The 24752-nt window shown below is 38.4% G+C and overlaps 1 protein-coding gene across 1 annotated transcript; it reads left to right on the top strand.

The window, feature by feature from the left end:
* Positions 1–1739: 1739 nt before the first annotated feature.
* On the top strand, positions 1740–11838 carry LOC115789713 (uncharacterized). Its single transcript, XM_030743233.1, has 8 exons — positions 1740–1761; positions 2489–2594; positions 2785–2855; positions 2949–4983; positions 5131–5220; positions 5904–5976; positions 10659–10757; positions 11655–11838. Exons 2-7 carry the CDS (start codon positions 2519–2521, stop codon positions 10666–10668), a joined length of 2355 nt encoding a protein of 784 aa, XP_030599093.1. The 5' UTR covers positions 1740–1761; positions 2489–2518; the 3' UTR covers positions 10669–10757; positions 11655–11838.
* Positions 11839–24752: the final 12914 nt, after the last annotated feature.

The following is a 24752-nucleotide window of genomic DNA, read 5'->3' as shown; positions in this document are numbered from 1 at the left end:
TCATCTTCAATGACCTATTTACTTTATAAAACAAACTCATGAGAGTGATATTCAGCACTATTCAGATACAGAGGTCCTATGTAATGCTCAACATGTAAGATGCAGGAATTTGGAGGACTGATTTTTGAAAATACAAGTACAAAAGAATGAAGGTTATATTTAGAAGCGCGCAGATACACAGGTCCTGTGTAATACTCAACATGTCAGGTGCAGGAATAAGGAGGACTGAGTTTTGAAAATACAAGTACAAAAGAATGAAAGTTACACTTAGAAGCACGGAGATACACAGGTCCTGTGTAATACTCAACATGTCAGGTGCAGGAATAAGGAGGACTCGGTTTTGAACATTATGAACAAACTCACATTCAGTGATTGTTCTTTACATTTCAGGTCTCCAAAGAGATGCCGTGTCAGGCTGCTGATGTGGACGCATGCAGATCTTTTCCAGACAACTCACCAGAGGTAATTTTCATCTTCAATGACCTATTTACTTTATAAAACAAACTCATGAGAGTGATATTCAGCACTATTCAGATACAGAGTCCTATGTAATGCTCAACATGTAAGATGCAGGAATTTGGAGGACTGATTTTTGAAAATACAAGTACAAAAGAATGAAGGTTATATTTAGAAGCGCGCAGATACACAGGTCCTGTGTAATACTCAACATGTCAGGTGCAGGAATAAGGAGGACTGAGTTTTGAAAATACAAGTACAAAAGAATGAAAGTTACACTTAGAAGCATGGAGATACACAGGTCCTGTGTAATACTCAACATGTCAGGTGCAGGAATAAGGAGGACTCGGTTTTGAACATTATGAACAAACTCACATTCAGTGATTGTTCTTTACATTTCAGGTCTCCAAAGAGATTTCGTTTCAGGCTGCTGATGTGGACGCATGCAGATCTTTTCCAGACAACTCACCAGAGGTAATTTTCATCTTCAATGACCTATTTACTTTATAAAACAAACTCATGAGAGTGATATTTAGCACTATTCAGATACAGAGTCCTATGTAATGCTCAACATGTAAGATGCAGGAATTTGGAGGACTGATTTTTGAAAATACAAGTACAAAAGAATGAAGGTTATATTTAGAAGCGCGCAGATACACAGGTCCTGTGTAATACTCAACATGTCAGGTGCAGGAATAAGGAGGACTGAGTTTTGAAAATAAAAGTACAAAAGAAAGTTACACTTAGAAGCACGCAGATACACAGGTCCTGTGTAATACTCAACATGTCAGGTGCAGGAATAAGGAGGACTCGGTTTTGAACATTATGAACAAACTCACATTCAGTGATTGTTCTTTACATTTCAGGTCTCCAAAGAGATGCCGTGTCAGGCTGCTGATGTGGACGCATGCAGATCTTTTCCAGACAACTCACCAGAGGTAATTTACATCTTCAATGAGTTATTTACTTTATAAAACAAACTCATGAGAGTGATATTCAGTACTATTCAGATACACAGGTCCTATGTAATCCTCAAAATGTAAGATGCAGGAATTTGGAGGACTGATTTTTGAAAATACAAGTACAAAAGAACGAAAGTTACATTTAGAAGTGCGCAGACACACAGGTCCTGTGTAATACTCAGCTTGATAGGTTCATACATTAGGTGGACATTATTTCTTTTTTTTTAATTTAGAAGCCTAGACTCATTCAGTGTTCATCCCTTCATTTTAGCTCTCCAAAGTGTTGCTGTGTCAGGCTTCTGATGTGGATGCCTGCAGATCATTTTCGGGCAACTCACCAGAGGTAATTTTCCTCTCTAACGACTTCTTAACTTTTACTTTTTTAAATTTTCAGTTGTGTATAGATTCAGTTGGTTTTTGTAATCTTTAATTTCACAAGTTAATACATTATGAAGATTATAAATCCAGTTCAGTCTTCTGAAGCATGTATATTCAAATTATTTTTTGGGGTGGGGTGGGGTTGTTTTTTTGTTTTTTTTCATGTGAGATATCTGCTCACCATCAAGAATATGGAGCATGACCATATTCTTAAGGGTCATGCTCCATGCATGCTTTTATACAATATATTTATGTACAATACCAGTCAAAAGTTTTGACACACCTTCTCATTTTAATGAGAATGAGAAGTTGGCTCCAAACTTTTAACTGGTAGAGTAAATCCACAGTGAATGTATGTTTTTGTTCTATTTTAGTTGATTAGTTAGGTTTGTTCTGCTGAAGAACAAGCTAGGTTGAGAGGGGATCTTTTTTCTGTTATTCCAGGTGTGTAATTTTTCCTCTGAATTTTACATGGCAACAAGTTATTAATGTAGATTTAAGGTTTGAAGTTTCTAATTTCTAAACAATTTCATTCACAACAGGGATAACACATACAAATCATGTCACTTTCATCCTTAATTCATGTTTTTATAGAAACAGAGTACAAACGATTCATTGGTTTTGATATTCTACACTTCACAAGTGTCCGTTAAGATTCTTATCTTATGATTACACTTTTTTTTGGTCAACAGGACTGTGATCATGATCTTGTCCCTGACAAAATGTCAAGTTTAGAAAAATGTGTTTCATGTGGAGGACCTTTTGCACCTCTGAAATGGAGTGGTGTGAGATGTAAAGGTAATTTTTTGAAAATGGAAGGGGGGCTTCATCTGTATCTTTTGAATGTGATGCCACAGGAACACTTTTAAAAACCTGTTCCATGTGTAGCTGTGCTATATGTTTAAAATGAGCCATTTGCTGCTGCACTGACTTTTTAAGTACTTTCCATGCTACCTTCTTTTATTAATTCTTAATTTTCTCTTTCTAGTTTGCAACCAGTCCTGGCACAAAAAGTGTTATGTTAAACACAAGGTGGACATCACTGAACTTCTGCAAGTGGTAAGCTTTTTAGTAGAATTATTCTCGGTGCAATGCTTTCCAAGTATGCAAAATATAATATATGTATATACGATGGTTTTTAATCATTATCAGGTCTGTACAGAACCAAGTTCAAGTGAGGTGGTATCATCAGAAGAGGAGTATGTTCCTGATTCCATAGATGATTCAAACAGCTCGTGCGATGACAGATCAGAGCCTTTAAAAATCAGTTACAAACAAGTACAGAATTGTGAGGTCTCCACCAGCAAGTCTTCTTCCAAAAACAAAAGACACCACCAAGAAAGTTTTGTAGAGGAAAACAGAGAGCCCGTTTCTGAAGCTGCAGAATCATCAACTGAAGATATGATCAGCACAAGTCAGCTTGAAGTATCAAGAGTTACTGGCAATATAGGAAACGCTGATGCCGAAGACATATTTGTTGATGATGGTGCTGATGCTATGGCTGAAAAAGTCTCAAACACGTCATCCTTGCTCAGAAATAAAACTTACTGCTACATTTGTGGGAAACTACAGACAAAGTTTACACGTCACTTAAAAACTCACGAGAAAACACATGCAGATGTTGCTCAAGTTTTAAGTCTTCCCAAGAGGTCCAAACAACGTATGAAAATGCTTATAAAGCTTCGCAACAAGGGAAACCACAAGCATAACTCAGAGGTCTTGGCGAGTGGAGTTGGATCACTAAAACTAAGACGCACATCAAAGAAAAAGTACAATGCAAAAGATTACATTCACTGCATGTACTGCCAGGCATTATATCTGCGACGAGATCTTTGGCGACATGTTCGAAAATGTTCTTCAAAAGCAGTAGAAGCCACTTCAGAGATTGGAAGAAAAAAAGTTTTGTCTTTGGCCTCTATGAATGAGTCAGCTTTGTGTCAGCAGATATCACCAGGTGTTTGGAGCGTGTTAGCTGTTATGAAAGATGATGAAATAACTTCTACTGTGCGAAGTGACTTCTCTATTCTTCAGCTGGCCCAATCATTCTTTAACAAATATGGACAGGATCCCACCAAATATGACTACATTCGCCAGAGACTCAGAGAATCTGGAAGACTCCTGCTCACGCTTCGCAAGGAATTCTCAATACATAGTCTTGAGGATGCTGTGAGACCTGAAAATTTTGATGTGGTTATCAAAGCGGTCAAGAAAGTATCCGGGTATGATGAAGAAAAGCACTGCTACCGTACTCCAAGCCTTGCTCTAAAGTTAGGTCACTCACTACAGAAAGTCAGTGATATTTTACATTGCAGAGCACTCATGGCACAAGACAGTACGCTGATAAAGTCAACCCAGAGTTTCAAAACTCTCTATGCTACAAAGTGGTCTGAACTCATCTCTCACACCGCTTTAACTACGTTGAATGAGCAGCAGTTTAACAAGCCCTCCACTCTTCCTTTCACCGAAGATGTTCAGCGTCTTCACAGACATCTGGAGAAGACTACAGAACAAGCATTGAAGGACTTGGAAGACAATAGTTCACCAAAATCATATAGTGAACTGTGTAAAGCCACCATGGCAAATATAATACTTTTTAACAGAAGAAGAGGGGGAGAAATTTCAAAGATGACAATGAATGGCTTTCTGGAAAGAGACACAAGTCCCCTGCATAAGGACGTCGCATTTGGACTGACAGAATTTGAACTTCGCCTTTGTCAACACTTCAGTCGTGTTGAATTAAGGGGTAAAAGAGGCCGGAAGGTTGCAGTGTTACTCTCGCCAGACATGGTGAATGCCATAACATGCCTAATAGAAAAAAGAAAAGACTGTGGTGTTCTGGCAGAAAACCTGTTCCTGTTTGCCAGACCTCATTGTCTGACTCCCTACAGAGGACAGGACTGTTTGAGGTTTTATGCCAGTGAATGTGGGGCTGAAAACCCTGAGCTCCTCAGGTCAATGCAATTACGCAAACATGTTGCAACTTTGTCTCAGATCTTGAACCTCAAGAATCACGAGTTGGACCAAGTTGCTAACTTCCTTGGCCACGATATTCGCGTTCATCGTGAATATTACAGACTTCCTGAGGCTACTACCCAGCTGGCCAAGATATCCAAACTGCTGCTTGCCATGGAGAAAGGATCTCTCAGAAGCCTTCAAGGCAAAACACTTGACGAGAATGAAATCGAAGGTAATGCCATTTAAAGTTGTTTACATTAAAAATTAGACATGTTTCTAGCAAATATATGGTAGCAAAATGGAACACACATTGTGCATAGGCAACTTATAACACTTTAACCTCATGGTTCATTAAGGCAATATAATTTATTTTAACTAGACAACCTACAGTTGACCGATTCAGATGCTGAGAGTGAGGTCGATGCTGAGAGTGAGGTAGATGAAGCAAATCTCACACATCCACAGACCGGTAAGTACTGTGTGATATATATATATATATATATATATATATATATATATATATATATATATAAGGAATCTGTTGAGGAACCTAGCGTGTATTTATTGTCACCAGATGGTTAGACTTTTAACAGTTTAGCTACATGCTATGTTGTATTCGTAACCAATTTTAATTTCACTGTCAAGTCAATAACTAAAATTTCTTGCTGTTTTCTAGTATTTCAGACATATATTGAGGGGACATTAATTTGTATCTGAAATACTAGAAAACAGCAAGGGCCTGAATGACTTAGGTCCCAGATAGCAATTGAGCACTCATGCAAAGAGACTTCCACAGTTGGTTTGTGTTCTACAGATGGGTCTCTCTGAAGTCGCATAAAAAGATGGCAAAGGGTGTAGTATGTCAATTAGATTTTTGAACATTTCCTGGTTTATTCTGTAAAAGTGTGCTTTTGTCCAAACTTGACTTCATGTGCCAAATGAAATTCAGTCCCAAGGACTTCAAATTTCAGGGGAAAAGGCAAATAACCATAAGATATTATTATTATTATTATTATTATTATTATTATTATTATTATTATTATTATGAGAGTAAACATTACCTTTCCACATAGCAAGTTAACCAAAATTTCACTGTAATACTTTTACTCATCTTTCTATGTATGCAATGAAATATATTATATTTTATTACAGGTTCTGCAGGACCATTGATGGCTAGGCAACCTGTCGAGGAACCTCCATTATCCATTATCACCATTATCACAAGGTTAGCCCATATCCTCAGTATACTAACATGTCACCATTTTTGATTGCTTTTAGGCTATGAAATAATGCACAGTGGATTCAGACCTTCTTCACTCATTTCAATTTTGTTGTCACAGCAACAGTTCAAATAAATGGGTGATATGTAAGCTAAATTTCAAGTGATCTGAATGTAGAATACAGAAGTAGTAGCTATAACTGATGACCAGGACAGTCTTTTCAATCTAACAATTTACTCATTGAATACATTACAGTGCAACAATTAACATATAGGCATGGCTGCTGCTTTTCAGTGTGCACAACAGCAACTACAGCGTCTAGGCTTGCACTTCCTAATATAAAAATAAAAGCACTTCCTATCATACCATTCACAATGATGAATCAACTTAAGCAAATAATGTTCTTAGCTTTCAACTGCAGACAGTTGAGTTCAGACTGGCCAATGCTTAAGTACAGGGAGTTACATTAATCTAAGCACAATGTAATAAAGGCATGAATGACTTTTTCTAAATTGCCCCTTCTAAGATAAGGTTTGACTCTGGCTAGAAGCCGAAGCTGAAAGAAGCTAGCCTTGACCACAGAGCTAATCTGCTTGTCTAATTTGAACACCCCATCAATAACACCAAGATTCCTTACCTGTGATGGTATATAAGGTGCTAGTAGGCCAAGAGAAATGGTAAGAACCTGGACCAAGTCAGGGTGACCAAACAGGTTAATCTGTTTTGTTTTAATTTAATCTTAAGAACTTTAAGTCCATCTTTGTCTTAATATCCCTCATGCAATTAAACACAGCATAAATAGATTTCTTGGAAGGTGCCTTTAATGGCATGTAAACCTGCACATCGTCAGCAAAGCAGTGAAAAGGAATATTATACTTCCTAAATGTCGACCCCAGGGTAGCATGTAAATGGAGAACTGTAGAGCACCAAGAACTGACCCCGGGGGAACCCCACAGGTCAGAGGGGCCACCGAGGAAGAAAACTGCCCCAACAGCAGACAGAAGGCTCTATCTGTGAGGCATCCCCTCATTAACAAGGAGTAGCGATGCAACCTCCCAACAAGCATGTAGTTTTGAGATCTGACAGTTTCAAGTTGAAGGTGGGACTGCATCAAGGATCAACTCTCAGCCCCTTATTTGTCCTGCTGATGGACAGACTAACAGTTGAGGTCAGACAGGAATCTCCATGTAATATGATGTTTGCATACAGTATCATGATTTGCAGTGAGAGCAGGGAACAGGTAAAAGAGAACTTCGAGAGATAAAAGCTTGCACTGGAAAGAAGAGGAATGAAAGTCAGTTGTGAGACAGAATACGAGTGTGAATGAGGACGGTGGTAGAACAGTCCGGTTACAAGGAGCAGAGGTTGCAAAAGTGGAGGAATTTAACCTGTTAACTGGCAAGGGCCCGCCCCCGGGCCCTCTGTAGCGATTTCCGACTTTGAAGCCTCATAGCGTCACAGTAACGCTGCCGTTCGCCCTCACGATGCTTTTATATGACAGACTAGACCCTCAGAATTCGATTGACACCTCATTTAGCCAATCATGTTATGAAATGGATTTTCCAGAGCCAATAATATCCAGAGAGCGTCATGTGACATTTAAGGACATGCCCCCAAATGTTCTCCAATCGTTCTTATTGGTCAACTCTAACCTGAAATCTAAAACCACAGATGGATAGCCAATAAAATTCCCGACACGTGGGTATATGGCACTATGGGGTGTGTTTTCACATGAAGGCATAAACTCCCTGCGTATTCAGTGCGTATTTGCTGCGTCCTCCATGCGTAAACCAAACAGGAAGTAGGAGTCTATGCGCTGACGTGCATAAACAGTATTTACAATGTTTTCTCTCGGCAATGGATTGTCAGAATGCATCAAAAACAGACTACATTTATTCAACGAAGTGACTAAATGACTCACGAGAGTGGATTATTTTGTATTAGAGAATGTCGTCGCTGATTTGACCAGTTTTATCGCTGCAAATGAACACCTGTTACTCAGAAGGCAGAAGGTAAGTTTTTATTCTCAGCTCGTCCTCGTATTATATGCCGTTCTGATGTAAATATGTATGTAATGCTGAGCTTGGCATGCACCATTACACAGAAAATATAACCGTGCGCCGCTGTGGCGCCACTTATATTGTGTGTTTGCGTGGGCGCTGTATAGTGGTGTGATTTACGTATTGAAATGTGCCAGGTGTTTGGGGGTAGGGAAAGGTGTACTGTAAGTATCGATTGGGGGTTTCGTGGGCTTCTCTATTACGTCAGCATCACCCGATAAAAGGGCAAGGTGAGGTGGACAACGTCTCAGAGCTTCATTTGAGATTCGTCGTGATCGCATCGTTGTTTTGGAGTTTTGCGAAATGGCACAGCGGGCCGCCGGCAAGACCAAGTTCAGCGCTCAGGAGGTTGTGGAATTGCTCACACGGAGAGAGAGCGACATTTCAGCATCAGACTTTTTGGGTTCAACTGATGATCCAACATCAGAAGAAGATTTGTTTTCCGATGGAGATGACCAGTAAGTGTCTAAAGTTTTACAAGTTGGGGGTGGGGGTTATTGTATGGGAGGAGGTTGTACATTTTGTATCAGACAAGGACTACTGGGAGGATTGTGTGGTTTTTATTTTATGTGTGTATGCACTGTCTGCATTTACTGTAACTTTTTTTGAGATACAATGTATTTATTTGTGTGTGTAAGGGAATCACTGAAAAATGACTGGGTTTTTGGTGCATGAAGGCCTGACATTTTCCTTCTTTTACAAATTAGGGGAACCTCTGATCATGAGTTGCAGCCAGCCAAAGAGAAGATGGTGGAAGAGGCTTCTTCATCTGATGAAGAGGATCTAATGCCTGTTACAGCACAGGCCAGAAGGGCCAGTGCACCACATGTGACAAGCCATTGTGCTTTGTCCCAAACAGAGACTGCTATAACCAGTGGCACATTGAAAATTCCATGTGAGGGGGGGTGGGGGTAGAGCAGAATAATTGTAAATAGTTGCAGTTTGCTGTGCTGTGTTTTTTTTTTTTTACATTACTCTGAAAAATAAAATAGCATTTACAGAAATGGTGATTTGTTTTGTGACTATTTTTTTTTTTACAATGTACAATAGTGTCATTCATATTTTATTGGATTAATATGGCTTTATTTATGATTTATTCAGTAATTTTGTGTGTAGTACAGGATTCCTCAGGACAGTATCTTTGATTAGAGCCCTCATTGATGACTGTATGTTGAAGCATTGAGGAGTTACAGCCCTTTAAAATTTGCATGTCAAAGGGGGCTTAGATGCGGCACTTGGACTATCCAAATGGCACATGAGAGAGCACGCCAGGGCATCAATGCACAAAAACCTTTACAAAACAATAGGCTTTTGTGCTATCTTGATGAAATTCGAAATGCACGACAAAAAGACTTCATTCTACAGCTCCAATGTATTTTCCAGTCGTTACCTTCTATATTCAGTTTGTAGTTACATGATAACAATCAGGAAAAATCTAGGCGAGGCAAAAATTGTCTACTTTTTCTGTGTTCCAAACTTAATAGCTACAAACTCATTACAGTTACAGTGCTTTTGACTACATAAATGAAAAATATAGGTTGTCTGCTTCGCAAAGACACTAAACTTTTGTGTGTACTCCAAAGAGTTCAGGAACAGCAGCTGATTTAATTTGGGTATGCTTTTTCAGGCGTTTTTTGTTTTTTTTAGCCGCCAGTTAAGTGGTTAAGTAGATCAACTATCCAGAGAAATGAAGAGTCATGAAAAAGAGGTGAGGAAGAGAGTACAGGCAGGATGGAATGAATGGAGAAAATTTTCAGGAGTGGTGTGTGACCAAAGAGTTGCAGCAATAGTAAAAGGAAAGGTTTAAAAGAGAAGAGTGAGTCCAGCTATATTGTATGATTTAGAGACAGTGGCACTGAGCAGAAGGCTGAGCTGTATATGACAGAGGCTTAGATGTTAAGATTCTTTGTGGGACTAATGAGGATGGATAGGATTTGGAATGAAAATGTCAGAGGGACTACGCAGGTTGGACAGTTAGGAGAAAAAGTTAGAGAGGCCAGACTAAGATTGTTTTGGGCATGTGCGGAGGGACAGTGGACATATTGATCAAAGAATGTTAGAGATGGAGCTGCTAGGCAGGAGACAGAGAGGGGGACCAAAGAGATTGATGGATGTGGATGAGGAAACTTAACAGATAGTTGGTGTGAGGATAGAAAATGTAGAGAACAAGGGGAGGTGGAAGAGGTTGACTTGCTGTGGTGACCATCTGACCTGAAAGAAGGGGCTGATCTACTAAAGTATGTATTTGGTGGAATGTCTCCTTGTTAGTTGCCTGGTTTGCTTAGCTCTCTCTGTGATCGCATCCTTGTTTTGCAAAAGCTGGTTGACTTTCCAGTCACTGCTTGAGTCTTATTTTAGTGCATAAGTCAGCTCAATATCTTTTGTTATAAGCTGTAGTAGCGCTGGGCATATCACACATCCATGTGTCGCTGTGAACTACAAGTCTAAACCGTACATCTGGATTTCATCATTAAGAGAATAAATTCATTATTTATCCATTAGTTGCTTAACACCATAAAGGAGAATCTTGGACTTCACAGTATTTAAGAAACCTACCTACAACAAATAAATGCTCATCCAGACCATTGTTATTTTTTGTTTTATAATCTTTTCTTTCTTCATTTCAGCACAAAGTAAACACACAGATGCTAAGGAGAAAGAACCCAACACAAAACTAAAGAAGGACAAAGAGCCCAGCAGAAAAAAGAACACAAATAAACATTCTGGTAAATGCTACCACACATACACAAGTCACTAAACACCAAATTACTTAAGCACAAAAGCACAACTGAAGCATGGTCAAAAGAAATTATCCACACCACCCAAAGGCAATATGGTGACCATTCTCTTTCTGCAGGATACTGTGAGCTGATATTTTAGCTAATATATCTGGCCTAAATGCACATACCATATAAAACTGTACCTTGTATTAAATTGATACATTTTCAAACTGTCAATATTCAGATGCTAGAAAATAGATGCAATTTAGTGATCAGTAATAGGACTAATGTTTATAGTACTTTCTTTATACATATTTTAATCTGTAATGTTTTTTCAAAACAGCAAAACACCAAAAAACTGTAATAAGCAAAGCAATGGGAATATATTTTCTAATTTGGTTATTAAGTTAGATTTAGTACACCAGGGTTCTCAACTTTGGGCTTTTGCTGATACAGCACCTATAGAGAAACGTGGTGCTGAGTGGGATCTAGGGACCAGCAAGCCTCTTTTGGCTTTGGATGGTTCTATGAAAGCTGCTGAGGCCTGTTTGTCAAACAAATACTATTTTGAAATTACGAAAATGCCTTTTCTTCAGAATTCAATCATATAATCAACCACACTTACCAAGCAAGTGTCAATGGCAGAATAAGCTGTTTAGCATTGGCAGAAATTTATTTTCATCTGTGCAACGCACATGCTCATTTCTGTAGCTTGTCCCGCTAATGTATGTTCTTTATTAATTCACATTTTAAAAGGGGAATAAATAGGCATTACATCAGTACATAATTTATAGCCAAGAACCATTGTTTTAACAAATAATATACTAAACACAAATTTCCTTATTTAAAAACTGTTTAAAATGGAGTTGGTTTTCATTAATAATTTATTTGTCTTTTTTCTAGTATCTCTGGAAAGTGCTAGAAGAGCAAAAAAGAATCCATGGTCTCCCATGGAGGTTGTCGCAGTCATATTGTTTTAATGTTTGTCAATGTGTTGTCTTTTACTACTATTGTATATTCATGACGTTTTCTGTTGTTTGTCCTTCTGCCTAGGGACTACAGATGCAAATTAGCAAACATGCTATAATCTGGCTCATTTACAATCTGTACTAAGTATTGATTGTTTTATTAATGTGCATTGTCCCAAATAAATAAAATAAAAAATAAAAATGAGACATTTTGGCGAACACATCAAAAAAGGAAAACTGGCCACTATGATTGAATGCCAGCAATGCAAGAAGGCTGAAGATCCTGCTCTGGCTGCCCGCTCTATCCAAAACATAAGAGATTTTGTAAGGAATCGGGGCATAACTATGAAAAGAAAAGAAAATCCTGGATAGAATATGGGAATGTGATGAATTGTCCTTTAGTGATATCATCAGGACACATGGGATATTAAGGGTAAGACCAGAAGCAATCTCTGTGTCCTGATGATATCACTGGTGGACAATTTAAATATTTCATCTTGTGGAGGCAGGAGAAGGGCTGACAGTATTCCAGTTATATTGGCAAAGTGGGTGTTGAACAGAATATGTAAACATACTGATATTTTACAGTATATATTGTTTGGTGTGGATTGGTTACTGTACGTTTCAGTTTTATTTCTACTGTGAGACGATGGGTAAGTTCATCTTGTTCACTCAATTTTTGTTTAATCTGTTTGATGATTTAACAGACTTGCATAATTTCATTTTGCCATTCATAATTTTTCCTTTCTGTTCACAAATAGGATTCTGTTGCTTAGTGAAAGTTACTGCTACTGCCGCTTACTTAGTGAAGGTGCTGTAAAATGCAGTCCATGTCTTTCTGTTTAGTCATTTTTCATTTATCCATGTTGGCCTTTTTATGCATGAAAATTACATGTTTGTGTATGTGTATGGCCATTGTCCTGACAAATAAAGTTGGCCCTGGCAATTACTGTTTGTGTCATGGGCGGAGCTAAGTACCTCATTATTGTTTGTCCTCTTAATACAGCATTGTGTCAGGTTCTTATATTTTGAGTTCTGATGTGTGTATCTAAATTTTGAAGTGAGATTTGTGTTGTATAGTTCAAACAGAATTTTTTAAGATTTACTACATCTTTCTAGCATGAGTGGAAAGGGGTGTCCGTTTAGTGTTGCAAAAAACTGGTTTGAAAAAATTGTCCTTCTAATACACCAAAACCAGTATGTGTGTGTGTGTGTGTGTGTGTGTGTGTGTGTGTGTGTGTGTGTGGGCGCGCACATTTGGGCGACACAGTTTTAAGTTATGGAGGGTGGATAGCGCTACCATAAAGGCAGGCTCCCCCACTGACACAGCAATGTCATCAGTCATTGGTGGTGCCACATGGGGGGCGATAAGATTGTGATTAGGCTGTGAAGCAAATCGTCCAACCCTAATGTATAATATAACTAACAATCCTTCCTAGCTCTTCCTAGATCCTTCCTTCTGTTATAGATTATTACTAAATTGAAGTTGGCTGTGGTGGTATTTCAGACTATTACCGTACACTGTTTACTGTCCCTAAACACTTTTCAGGTCGTGGATTGTGTATAACAGTGGCTCATTTCTAAGAGTCTGACTGCAAAAAGTGACAGTCCAGCACCAACACCAACACCAAGAATGCTCATCTCAAGGCTTCAAACAAGCCGTCACCAGCACTGGTTAGCCACATCACTGCAATGTGGCTACATCCATCATTTATACACAGTCTAGTTTAGATGGAGGTGCACTTACTGAGTACATTCTCAGTATGTGTGTGTGTGTGCGTGTGTGTGCATGTGTGTTTGGGTGTGGGTGTTCATTATATACTGGATAACTTGGATAATTGTTGCATCATTATTTCATAGTGAATGTGTTCTCTTTGAGTTCAGTTACAAGATAATTTGTTTCCTGGATTTTCTTTTGTCATATTTTTAAATTTAACCACTCCATTTCTGAGACTGTACGTTTTAGCAATTTGGCTGCGTAACAGCCTTGTCAGCAGTACACAGTCATTTTCTCCACTCCTTTACCCGAGTTCCCCACTGTGGAATGAACTGTAGATGTATTTGGCATTGTTTGACAGTGTTATTTGCATCAAGTAAATTTGCATACATAAGGATTAAAGTTTTCTGTCTTTTAACTTTGGCGCAAGGCAGTGCAAAGCATGCAATATATACAGTATCCAGTATCCAATCCTAAACTTTGAAGTGGCTGTAAAATATACTTTATAGTAGCAAAAAATCAAATGACTACATGTAATGTGAAAGGCATCTAAGAATTGCAGTGACAGTGGAGCTCTTGTACTCCTTTGGGACACAGCAGGGAAAGACTAATCAGGAAAAAACAGCTGCCATGGATATTTTGGCTTTCTGAGTACAACTGTCATTCGATCTACCCAGGTTTATGTCTGCAAGAGATCCCATTTTGTTTTTCTTTGCTCTCGTGAGAAAAAAAAAAAGATGGTATTTGCAAGTCAGAAAGCAAAATGTAGACAAGATAACACAATGTATGCTCTCTCGCTCTAAGCAAGCATTTAACAAGGGGACAGAGCTGCGTGTAACCCACCCGTGATAAACTAAGTGCTACGAGAGACACTTTATGAGAGCCACCCTATCTGCTCTCGATACTTGAAATGCATCTTTTATCTTTCCCGAGCATTGTAATCACCTCTGTGTTTAGAATAGATTTCTTTCTTCCTTTCGTGCAATTTGTTTTCAATTTTCCTTTTCTTGGTATAATCAGTTGAGTACACACATTGCTGAGAAATGTCAAAGCAATATTGCTTGCAGTACATGCATTTATGATATGCATCTATACTACTTGCTGTTACTTTAAGAAGTTTTTATTTTTTTCCATCAGTACTACCTGGTCTTTATGATGTAATCTTTATTTAAGCTGAACACTGATGCAATTTATTAAAGCTGCTTTGCACAAACACATGTTTTCCATCAGTGGAAAATTTACTTTGTATTATTGTACCAATTCAACACTGGTTCCTACTTCCTCATGAGCATATGGCTATTATTCATTTTTGCTCTACACTGGTTTTCACCTCAATATCCAGAAACACAATAAAAACGCTCGACTACATGGGAGACCTGGGTTTCTGCAGTCGTACCACTGTGTGCCTGAACAGCTGGTAAATAGCTTTGCAGTCCCACAGGAAAAATTCCTGTCTCCTTTCATGTTCACACTGTACACTGCAGACTTCATGTGGAACCAGGGTTCATCATGTCTTTGACAGAATGCCTCAAATGACTCTGCAGGACAGCTGAGCAGGGGTTTGAGTACAGGGAGAAGATTGACACCTTGATGGAGTGATGTGGTGTGAGCCATATGGACCTTATTGTGAGAAAGACAAAGAAAATTGTAGCGCTAGAGACAACTACAAGCAAGTGGCTGGTCAATAGTGGGTGTGCAAGTAGCATCAGCAGGAACCAGCCCTGCTGATTTAGTCTCAGTTTGGTGTGAGTACAAAAACAAGCACATAAACAAAAATATAACCAATTAAAACTTCACTATTTTTTTTTCCTTCTTTTTCTTTTTTGCCTAAACCTAACCACACAGCAAGTTAAAACATCTGAAGTGGATGAAGTCACAAGTTACACGTAAACCACTTAGGTAAAGTTTACACCACAACCACCACCAAACTTTGTTGCTGCATCAAGCTGGAAGCACAAATATATGTTTCCATAAACAAAAATGAGAAGATGAAGTGCATTTTTTGTCACAAATGAAAAGTCACAAATAGAAGTCACAAGTACCAAATAAATTTTGTGCATATTTCCAGAGTGTTGTACTGATGAGTTTCTGCTCTTAAGTATCCATATTTCATTAATAGAATTCAATATAAATTTTGTTTATATAGTGCCAATTCAAAACAGTCACCTCAAAGTGCTTTATATTGTCAGGTAAAGAGCCTATAGCATTAGAAAGACACCCCAACAATCAGATGACTCTCAATGAGCAAGCACTTGGCTACAGTGGGAAGGAAAAACTCCCTTTTAACAGGAAGAAACCATCAGGGAGGGGCAGCCATCTGTGGCAGACAGGACAAAGGCATTCTATAGGAGAGAGAGAGAGCCAGAGTTTAATAATTGCTAATGATTGAACAGCATCGGTACATTAAATATTTATCACAAACTTCCATGAGACAGTGTTGGATTTGGCAGCTCCACTGCATTAATTAAACTGATTTCACTGCAAAATTTCTGTGCCAGTTTAGAGAGATCATCAAGGTTAAAGTGCAATGTCAAATGTTGTCTTTATTTATTCTGTTAATTTTTCTTCATTGTTGAACTGGAGTCTATGGTACCACCGTGGGCTACTAGTACAAAATATTGTGGTCTTGAGCAAATAATTCCAAGCAAATACAGTATGAGCTGCAGGCTACAAAGGTCTGGTAAGCTCATTCTTTTTAACCCCCCCTTTTTTTTTCTCCAATTTAAAATTTTCAGTACTTCTTCCACCCCTGCTGACATTGCCAAGTGACATGACTTGAGAAAATGTATTAGACTTCGCACAGCCTCCTGTGGGGCACAGTTTTCTCTTACACAGGAGTATTCCTAAAACCTAAAAAAAAAGAAAAAAATGATGTGTATAATTTATGGAGTTCACTTTCATTTATAAGGGACTCTCTGTTTCCAACCATGTGGATGTTTTTTTCTTTCTTTGATGTTCTCTGGCTGGGCTGGTAAAATATTTTCTTGATCTTGATTCTTTGTCATGAATTTCATCAATATTTAAATGAACCACTTTAATTGATGGACTGATAATATTTTTCATGGTGTTTTCCTAGTTTAGCTCATGTCAAATTATGAATTATTTGTTGCCTTTGGATGGTCTGTGGAAATAAAATGAATATTGTGCAGATTTATTTAATATGAACAGTATATTTAGTATGGACACATCAACAGACGTCTTCTTTCCTCACTCCCAAAATCCCGAGTGAAGTATTTGAACACAATTCTTGAGGGAATGTCCAAATTTATATATTCATCACTGACTGGTGGCAGAGTAAAACCACAAACAAATAATAACAGCATCCGGCCTTTTTAGCCAAGCAGAAAGTTGATATTATTTCTCAGTATTAAAGATAATACTGTAGAGATTCAAAATAGATGCAACCTCAAATATATTAGGGACAACCAAAGCTTTTAGAGGAGCAGATCCTTTCACCTTTGGCTTGTTCCCAACATAAGTAATTTACAGTATTTGTACATGGATTGATTTTTTTTTTCCTACACCAAAAGATTAAAGAGTTGGATGCTCTTTCATCCATGGCACTCAACCCACACACCCCTCTTTAATCAAGGTACTGTTTTACCTTTCCTTCTAGCCAAGAATGAATTCAATAGGTTGACATTCTGTCCTGACCTATCTGCAATCATTCCCAATAGCTGTGATATTTCAAGCAGCAAGACTGTGGTATTATGATTATTATATATCATTTTCATTCTTCTCTTTGGTTCAGGCTCTTTGGTTTCACCTGAAAGTGCACTGACATGGGCTGAGTGAAGAATTTCATCCCTCTACCTTGGTAATTCACACACATTACAGGATATCGGCACAGGAGAGACTCTCTACAGACTACAACTGATTCATTTCCAGAGCTCAGTGCAATATCACAAAATTCTGATACATGATCACAGACTTTCAAATCCAGATTATATGCTGTAGACACACTTGCATACACATTACATTTGTCCTTAATAACTTATGAGAGAGTAGGGCGTAGCAGAGAAGTATGATTTTGAGACTATAAACAGATCTGTTGTTATTGTTTTTTTTTTGGTGGAACTTAGATAATATCACTTGCATTATATTTCATATATTTGCTCAACAGGCTCGAACATGTTCTGTAAAACACACACTACCCAAATAGAGCCCGAGAGCTAGAACTGGCACATGGGCCACTTTTATCAGGCCCACAACATCCAAAAGGAAAACAGAACAACCCCCAATAACTCAGTGAAAGGCAGTATTATGCAAATGTATCCCAAGGTGAATGACTGCATTGCTATTTAAATTTCAGGGCATTCAGCTTACGTTAGTGAACAAACTATTTCTGTGATGAGCTACAACATGTTGAACATCACAGCTGACAGATAAACATCTGTCCTCCATGCTGTGTAATCAGACACGAAGCTCCACTTTGATGGCCCTGCAAAGAGAAGTGGCCGGTTGTTCCCATTAGACCAAATGACACACAGCTCCATGAGACACTGTCATTATTAAATATGTCACACGCTATATAACCTATTTGATTCTTCACAATCAAATGAGAAAAAAAAAGCAGAACAGAAAATTAATTCATGTATTCAGGAGTAAGAATACATTTGTTCATAATTAGCCTGACCCTTCAGTGATGCAGGTCTGTACTGTAAAAGTAGTAAAGTGGGATGTAGCTAGACAAGTAAAATCAATTTCAGTGACAGTAATAATGCAGCAAAAAGTAATGAACAGAAAATCATTTGAGTTCATTCAAATTCATAAATATAACTGTGTGAATATTTATATTTTCCTCGTTCACTGTGCAGGCATATTCCAACAATTACACAGAAGGAGGACCCAAACACAGGGCACCCTGAGAGCAGAGTTTATGTCCAAAATGCAAATCTTTAAAAAAAAAAAAAATCAAAATCGAATAAACAGAGTACACAAGGAAACAGAAAGAACACGAGGTGCATGGGAACCAAGAAATAATGCTGAGAAACCTCAAGCAATGAAACAAGGCAATCTAGCAAATGAAAGCTGCAGGCATTAAACCAGACTGACAGACACTGCTGTCTAAGTATCAACATTTATTCAACAGAATATCCATGTGTATACACTGCTCAAGCAAATTAAAGGAACATTTTGAGAACACATCAGATCTCATGTTGGATATCTATGCTGATTATGGACAACCTAAATTCAAAGACATCCCAAAAATTAAAGTGAAAAAATGATGCAGTCCACTTTGCTGAAATTTCATTGCAGCAATTCAAAATGGTACTCAGAGGTTTGTATGATCCCCCACATGCTTGTATACATGCTTGACAACATTGGGCAATGCTCCTAATGAGATGATGGATGGTGTGGAACTCCTCCCAGATCTGGACCTGGGCACCACTGAGCTTCTGAACAGTCTGAGGTGCAACCTGGTGGCATCAGAAGGACCGAAACGTAATCTCCCAGACACGTTTTATTGCATTTAGATATGACTGGATTTGAATCTGTGAAACACAACACAGTTTAACAGGCATAAAGTAGTATTTTTATGTGATTCCAAAAGAACTATTAGCTGAAAACCTGGCATATCACAGCATGGTGTGCAGCGTGTCCTTAAAAAACTCAGCCATAAAGTGACTTAGTAACCCCTAGAGTTCCAAACCTCCTCTAACACTAATATCAGCACATCAGTTTCAGAAAAATTATGCACTTGGGAGCTTTATGGCATGGTTTTCCAAGGCAGAGCAGGTGTAACGTGGCCCAGAACTTCTGTCCATATAGAATAGTTCTAAAGCATGACCTCACTCACAAATTGCAAAACAACTGGAAATGTGTTGAAGATATTCTGCACTCACAGCCCACTGTCTTAGTGTGTGGTGAGTTCATTGATCTACCTCTGCACTTAGAGAAAATGTCTCTGCTGTTTGCCTCCTGCTTTGCCTCTGCAATCTAAGACAGACATTTCTCTATGAGCATACTATCCATGTATGTATTATGTTTGTGATGTAGTTTAAATGAACCTGTTTATCCTTAGATTTGTTGTGTATCCTGTAAAGGTGTATAGGTTCTTGTAGTATTATTTTAAATATAAATTTAACATGTCTTGTGGTGCACTTTAATTTATGGCCTCTGTTTTGTGGACATAGTGAAAGTGCAACTGTGCTTAAGTGACAGCACAAATGCACTTTCTCCTTTCTTATTTTTGTCTTTATTTTATTTTATTTTTTTATGGATAGCCAAGTGACCTGATCCAAATGCAACCCTGGCAAAGTTGTTTGCCACTCCACTTTATGTGTTCTGGCATCAGCCTCGCAAAAGACTCATACGCTACACTGGAAGCACAAAAAAATGGCTCCAGAAATAATAAATGTCTGTTTCTGTGTCCTATATGGGTGATGCAAACTCAGATCTATGTTCATTGATGGGTGGGCATAAAATGAAAGGAAATCTGAGTGTTAATTTCCCTTTTGCATACATCATGGATGTAATAAGAGCAACCACTCTCAGCCATTTGTTGTTTTGGGCGATATATCCTGATTTATCATCATTGTAGACTTACCTCCCATGTAAAGTTGAGTCTCACTTAAGCCACAGCATGTTGTAAAATGAGATTTGGGAGGGTGGTCTACATTAAAAAAGAAGCATTTTCTTTTCAAATTTAATGACCCTTGAGTATTAAGAAAATCCTTGTGCTATTTAATGTCTCTTTCACTTTGGGCAGATTACACTCACAGGAGATCTCAGGGGCTACAGAAAATTAGTGGGGCATGCATTCCTACCCAAGAGCTACCCACAGCTTAAGGATATTGTAAGGTTAAATGTTAAAATGAGGTATCCTCCTATCTTTCCAGGAAATAAATAACCTCCAAGAGGTAAATGCAGGCCTGGAAGGTGAAACTGCCTTAGGTAGATTTAGTCATGTTCTGCAGAGGAAAACAGTTGAATATACGTGATTTGGGGCATCAAAGAGATTTAAGGGCATTATATAAGTCACATTAAGTCTTGAACCACATCACATGTACAGGGATGTCCTAGTAGGGGGTGAAGATGCTCAATGGAATTATATGGCCCCACAAGATGAACAAGTATTTTTGGATTACTTGATTCTTACTTAATGCCCAATCCCCTAAAGTGGTACAGATTGGACTTAAACCACTGTGAGAGTTGAGTCCCACATACATTAAGAGACTTTACGTACTAGGGAGTTCAACACACTCACATACTTGTGTATTTTTGGTAGGTAAGCTTATTTTATCCCATATAGGTAATTGGGTAGGTAAGTAATTGGGAAGCGAGAGGAAGCAAAAAAAAAAAAGATTAAACTAAAAGAGTAGGTTGGGTTTTCTTAATACCGATGCATAGGCTGGTTTCCTCCATCTGCATCTCTCAAATTAAATGTGCAAAGTGTGCTTTCAGGCATTCTGCAAAAATAAAAAATAAAAAAAAAATGTAGCTTCAAGAAAAAGGGGTTAATCAGAGTACTACAAACTTGTAAAGGTGCCCTGGAGCATTGCCCATGGGAGACCTGCAGATAATTACAAACCATTCAGCAAACACAACTCAGCAGCTCACAGAAACAATCTGACGGTGAGCCAAAAGGTAAATAACATGCAAACAAGACAGAGATGGCAAAACAAGAAGTATATAAGTTATACATCATTAGCTCTCAGGTTGAAAGGATGGATCGAGGGAACACCTGACTCATAGAGGGACCAGAGCAGAGAAAGGAGCATAATCAGCCTATGAATACTGTAAAACATCACATACAGAGAGCATAATCATACTTAATAGCTTAGATACAGAAATGAAGCCAGTAAAAGAGAAAAGTTGCTGGTCTCCCACCATATTTTCTAGATCATAATCATTACAGTCTCTTTTGTGATCATCATCATCAGCACCACCACCACCACTTATGTAATTCCAACTCCCAGATTTATGCCTAATTAGCCTCATTAGTAAATGTCACCTCAATCGGAATTTGTACTCACTGGACCTCCAGTGCTCAAGAATGTGTGTTTGCAAGTGGGTGTATGTGTGCAGTGTTTGATGAAATAGTTCTGCCCCAAAGGGTTGATATTGCGAGTGAAAAAAAAAAAAAAAGGGATAGGGCAGAGCGAAGAGCTCTGCAAAGAGCCTGATGTATCAGTAACCTCAATCTTGTCCCACACCTATGGCTAACCTCAGGCTAAGTTAGGGAATTAACAGAGGAGTTGGGGAGAGATGCAAGACTGCCTTTGACTTTGCACTTCAGAGGTGTGAGTGGTTTTTGCCCCTCCTCTGGAGAGTTTGAGAAAAACCAGCATTATACATTAACACTAGAGATTTTTCACCCAGTCTGCACTACATCTGTTTGTGCTCTTTACTGATTTTACAGGGAATTCTTTGATGAGCGTATAGGGAATGACAGTTTGATTCCACCCACTGTTAATTGTTGTGTGTTTAGGTACAAACCTTTTTAGTATATATACATGCTCGCCAGTGTTCACTGACTGTATTAATACGCTGTGTATATCTCTATGTGCATATATACTTCTTAGTAGGTGTTCTTTTCTTAGATTTGTTTAGTAATAAGTGCTATTCTATTCTGAGTTTACTTCATTAAACCACAGAGCCATAATATCCTTCATCACCATGCAAGCCTTCACACATATCTTTTCATTCTTTTTTTTTTTTTTTTGCATCTCTGTCACTTTACAAATTATAGACTTGGTATTTTGGGAAGGGCAGTTCACACTGTTGCTTCTTCACAGTTCTGTACATTTGTCCCACTGCCACTCTCTGCGTGAAAATCCCAAAAGGGAGAAAATCTGAGGGAGCAACAATGAACTAAGTATGAAGCTTAAACAAAACATCACGAAAAGCACGATGGCTATTAGGACAGCAATGCCAATAAAGGGATGTATAGTTTGGACTAATTTTAGATATAAATAGCTCTTCAAGGAAACTTCTCTATTCCACCTCCATGTCTTTGTAGATGCAGCTGATCAGATTTCTGTGATATTAAAAAAAAAAAAAATGAAACCAGAATCAAGCACACAGATCAACACATGCAAATGCAAGCTCAAACGTTTTCAGAAAAAGACATGACCACAAGTTGGAGTGACCAAGGTTCTAACTACAGCTGCTCTGTTGTGTATCTGGCAGTCCTCTGGTAAGTCTCTTCCCTCAATATTAAAGTCATGGCTCATTCCTTGTGAAATAAATTGCTATATTATAGCAGTATTTTGTCAAAAGCCCAGAAGGATATGGGCTAAATTGAACACCCCTGCAGTTTGTAAGCAAATGTGCAATGTTTGCACATTCCTTGTTTTTCATCAAATGGTTACCATGACCCCGGGGTGTAAAAAAGACATTTGGTGTTAACTGCCTTCTGTTCCAGTAAGCACAAGTCGATACACTATGTCTGTTTTTACATGTTATGATATATGACACACTCATTTAAATCTGTTTATGAATGCCTAAAGGATCTCGTGTCACCTGACTCTGTTTCAAAAATACACACAGTTCATGTCAGCGTAAAAAGACATAACCAAAACTGGTAAATTCAGAAAACACGAGAAGCCCCCACCATTTCACCATGATGTCATCAGATGTTATAATGTTTTCAGGAATACACGTGCACAGATTATGAGAGCAAAACCACATTCCAAATGACAAGAACAAAATTGTGAGAAATATAGATCATCTGGCTGTTACAATGAAAAACATATTTACTTATACGTGATATGTGGTGTACAGTCTATTAGGTACACCTGTTCAACTGCTGCAATGCAAATATGCAAATGCAATCTGCAAATGCAAATATCTAATCAGCCAATCACATGGCAGCAATTCAGTGCATTTGGGCATCTGGACATAATCAAGGCTGCTGAAGTTCAAGCCAAGCATCAGAATTGGGGAAGAAAGGTGATTTAAGTTACTTTGAACAGGAAATTGCTGATCTACTGGGATTTTCCTGCACAAAGGTTGATAGAGAATGATCCAAAGAGAGAAAACATCCAGGGAGCGGCAGTCCTCTGGGCAGAAAGTTCTTTTTGATTCCAGAGGTCAGAGGAGAATGGACAAACTGCTTTGAGATGATAGGAAGGCAGAAATAATAAATAACCACTCATTACAGCCAAAGTATGCAGAAGAGCATCTCTGAACCCACAACACCACCATAAAGCAGAAGACCACACCTGTCAGCTAACAACAGGAAGCTTTTGGTTGAGAACTGAAGAAGCCTTTCGGATGAGAGGTGAAACGTCTTCAAGAAACAAAAAGAAGTCCAGTCGCCTTTTTCAAGCTCCAGAGATAACAGGAAGCTACAATTCACATAGGCTCACCACGAATGGACAATCAAAGATTGTAAAAATGTTGCTTGGCCTGACATTTTGATGGTAGAGTCTAAATTTGGCATGAGCAACAGGAAACCATGGCTCCATCCTACCTTGTATCAGCGGTTCGGGCTGCTGGTGGTGGTGAAATTTTCTTGCCGCATTTTGGGCCCCTTAGTGCCAACTGAGCATCTTTTAAATGTCACAGCCTTTGTGTAATAAAATGTGTGGTGCATGCATACATGCTGCAATTACAGGTTATTACATTCGTCCACATAGCCACATGTGCTTTCCTATATATGCCACGCTCAATAAGCATGCATGTATTCACATGTACTCACGCAGAAATATGGGTGCATTGCAACCACTTTTACATGTGTTGCTGCTTGTGGATTTAACTTACATATGAATAATGTACTATACATATTACATATTATTAGAAACATATATAAATGTATTTCTTGTCTGAACAAATAAAAGGAAAACTCTATAGAATTACTGTGCAGCATTCTAAACTGCAAGCTCCCCCCCCCCCCCCTTTTCCTCCACGTTATTGCTATTCTTTCTTTACTGAAGTCTTTTGCACTCACTTCAGGAAATTGATTCTTGTAATCGACCTACGAGGCCTTAGATTGAAGGAATTCACAGCACTAATCCTCCAATAATTATTCACAAAAAGTAGCAATAATGTCTTTTGGAAAATGCAGGTGAAAACTTTAAAAACTTTCACAATTCTCCAGTAATATTGTGGTTTTGTAATGTGTGAGATAGGTTCCTGCATCAGCACAAAATTGGAACAGTGCAAGTTATTTCACATGAGAGCTCAGTATTTTGTGATTTACAGGAATCTGTGTGTTACCATTCATTTAATGAAGCCTTATCTAAATGGAAAGCTGTACAAAAAACAGTATATGGATGAGTTTGCTGCTTCATATCATAGCATTACCATTCCGCATACTAGGCATCCATGACAAACCATTCAACCTTAACCCTTAGGTACTGCTCATAG

The sequence above is a fragment of the Archocentrus centrarchus genome, chromosome 12 (genome assembly GCF_007364275.1).
Source record: "Archocentrus centrarchus isolate MPI-CPG fArcCen1 chromosome 12, fArcCen1, whole genome shotgun sequence".
NCBI lineage: Eukaryota > Metazoa > Chordata > Actinopteri > Cichliformes > Cichlidae > Archocentrus > Archocentrus centrarchus.
The sequence above is the reverse complement of the archived record's forward strand: the minus strand, read 5'-3'. Positions and strand labels throughout refer to the sequence as shown.

Excerpts from the sequence above, each read along its gene's own strand:
- LOC115789713 (XM_030743233.1), top strand. The coding sequence starts at position 2,519 with ATGTCAAGTTTAGAAAAATGTGTTTCATGTGGAGGACCTTTTGCACCT. Across the intron at positions 2,856-2,948 it reads TCACTGAACTTCTGCAAGTG|GTCTGTACAGAACCAAGTTC; the intron begins GTAAGCTTTTTA and ends AATCATTATCAG. Across the intron at positions 4,984-5,130 it reads TGACGAGAATGAAATCGAAG|ACAACCTACAGTTGACCGAT; the intron begins GTAATGCCATTT and ends TATTTTAACTAG.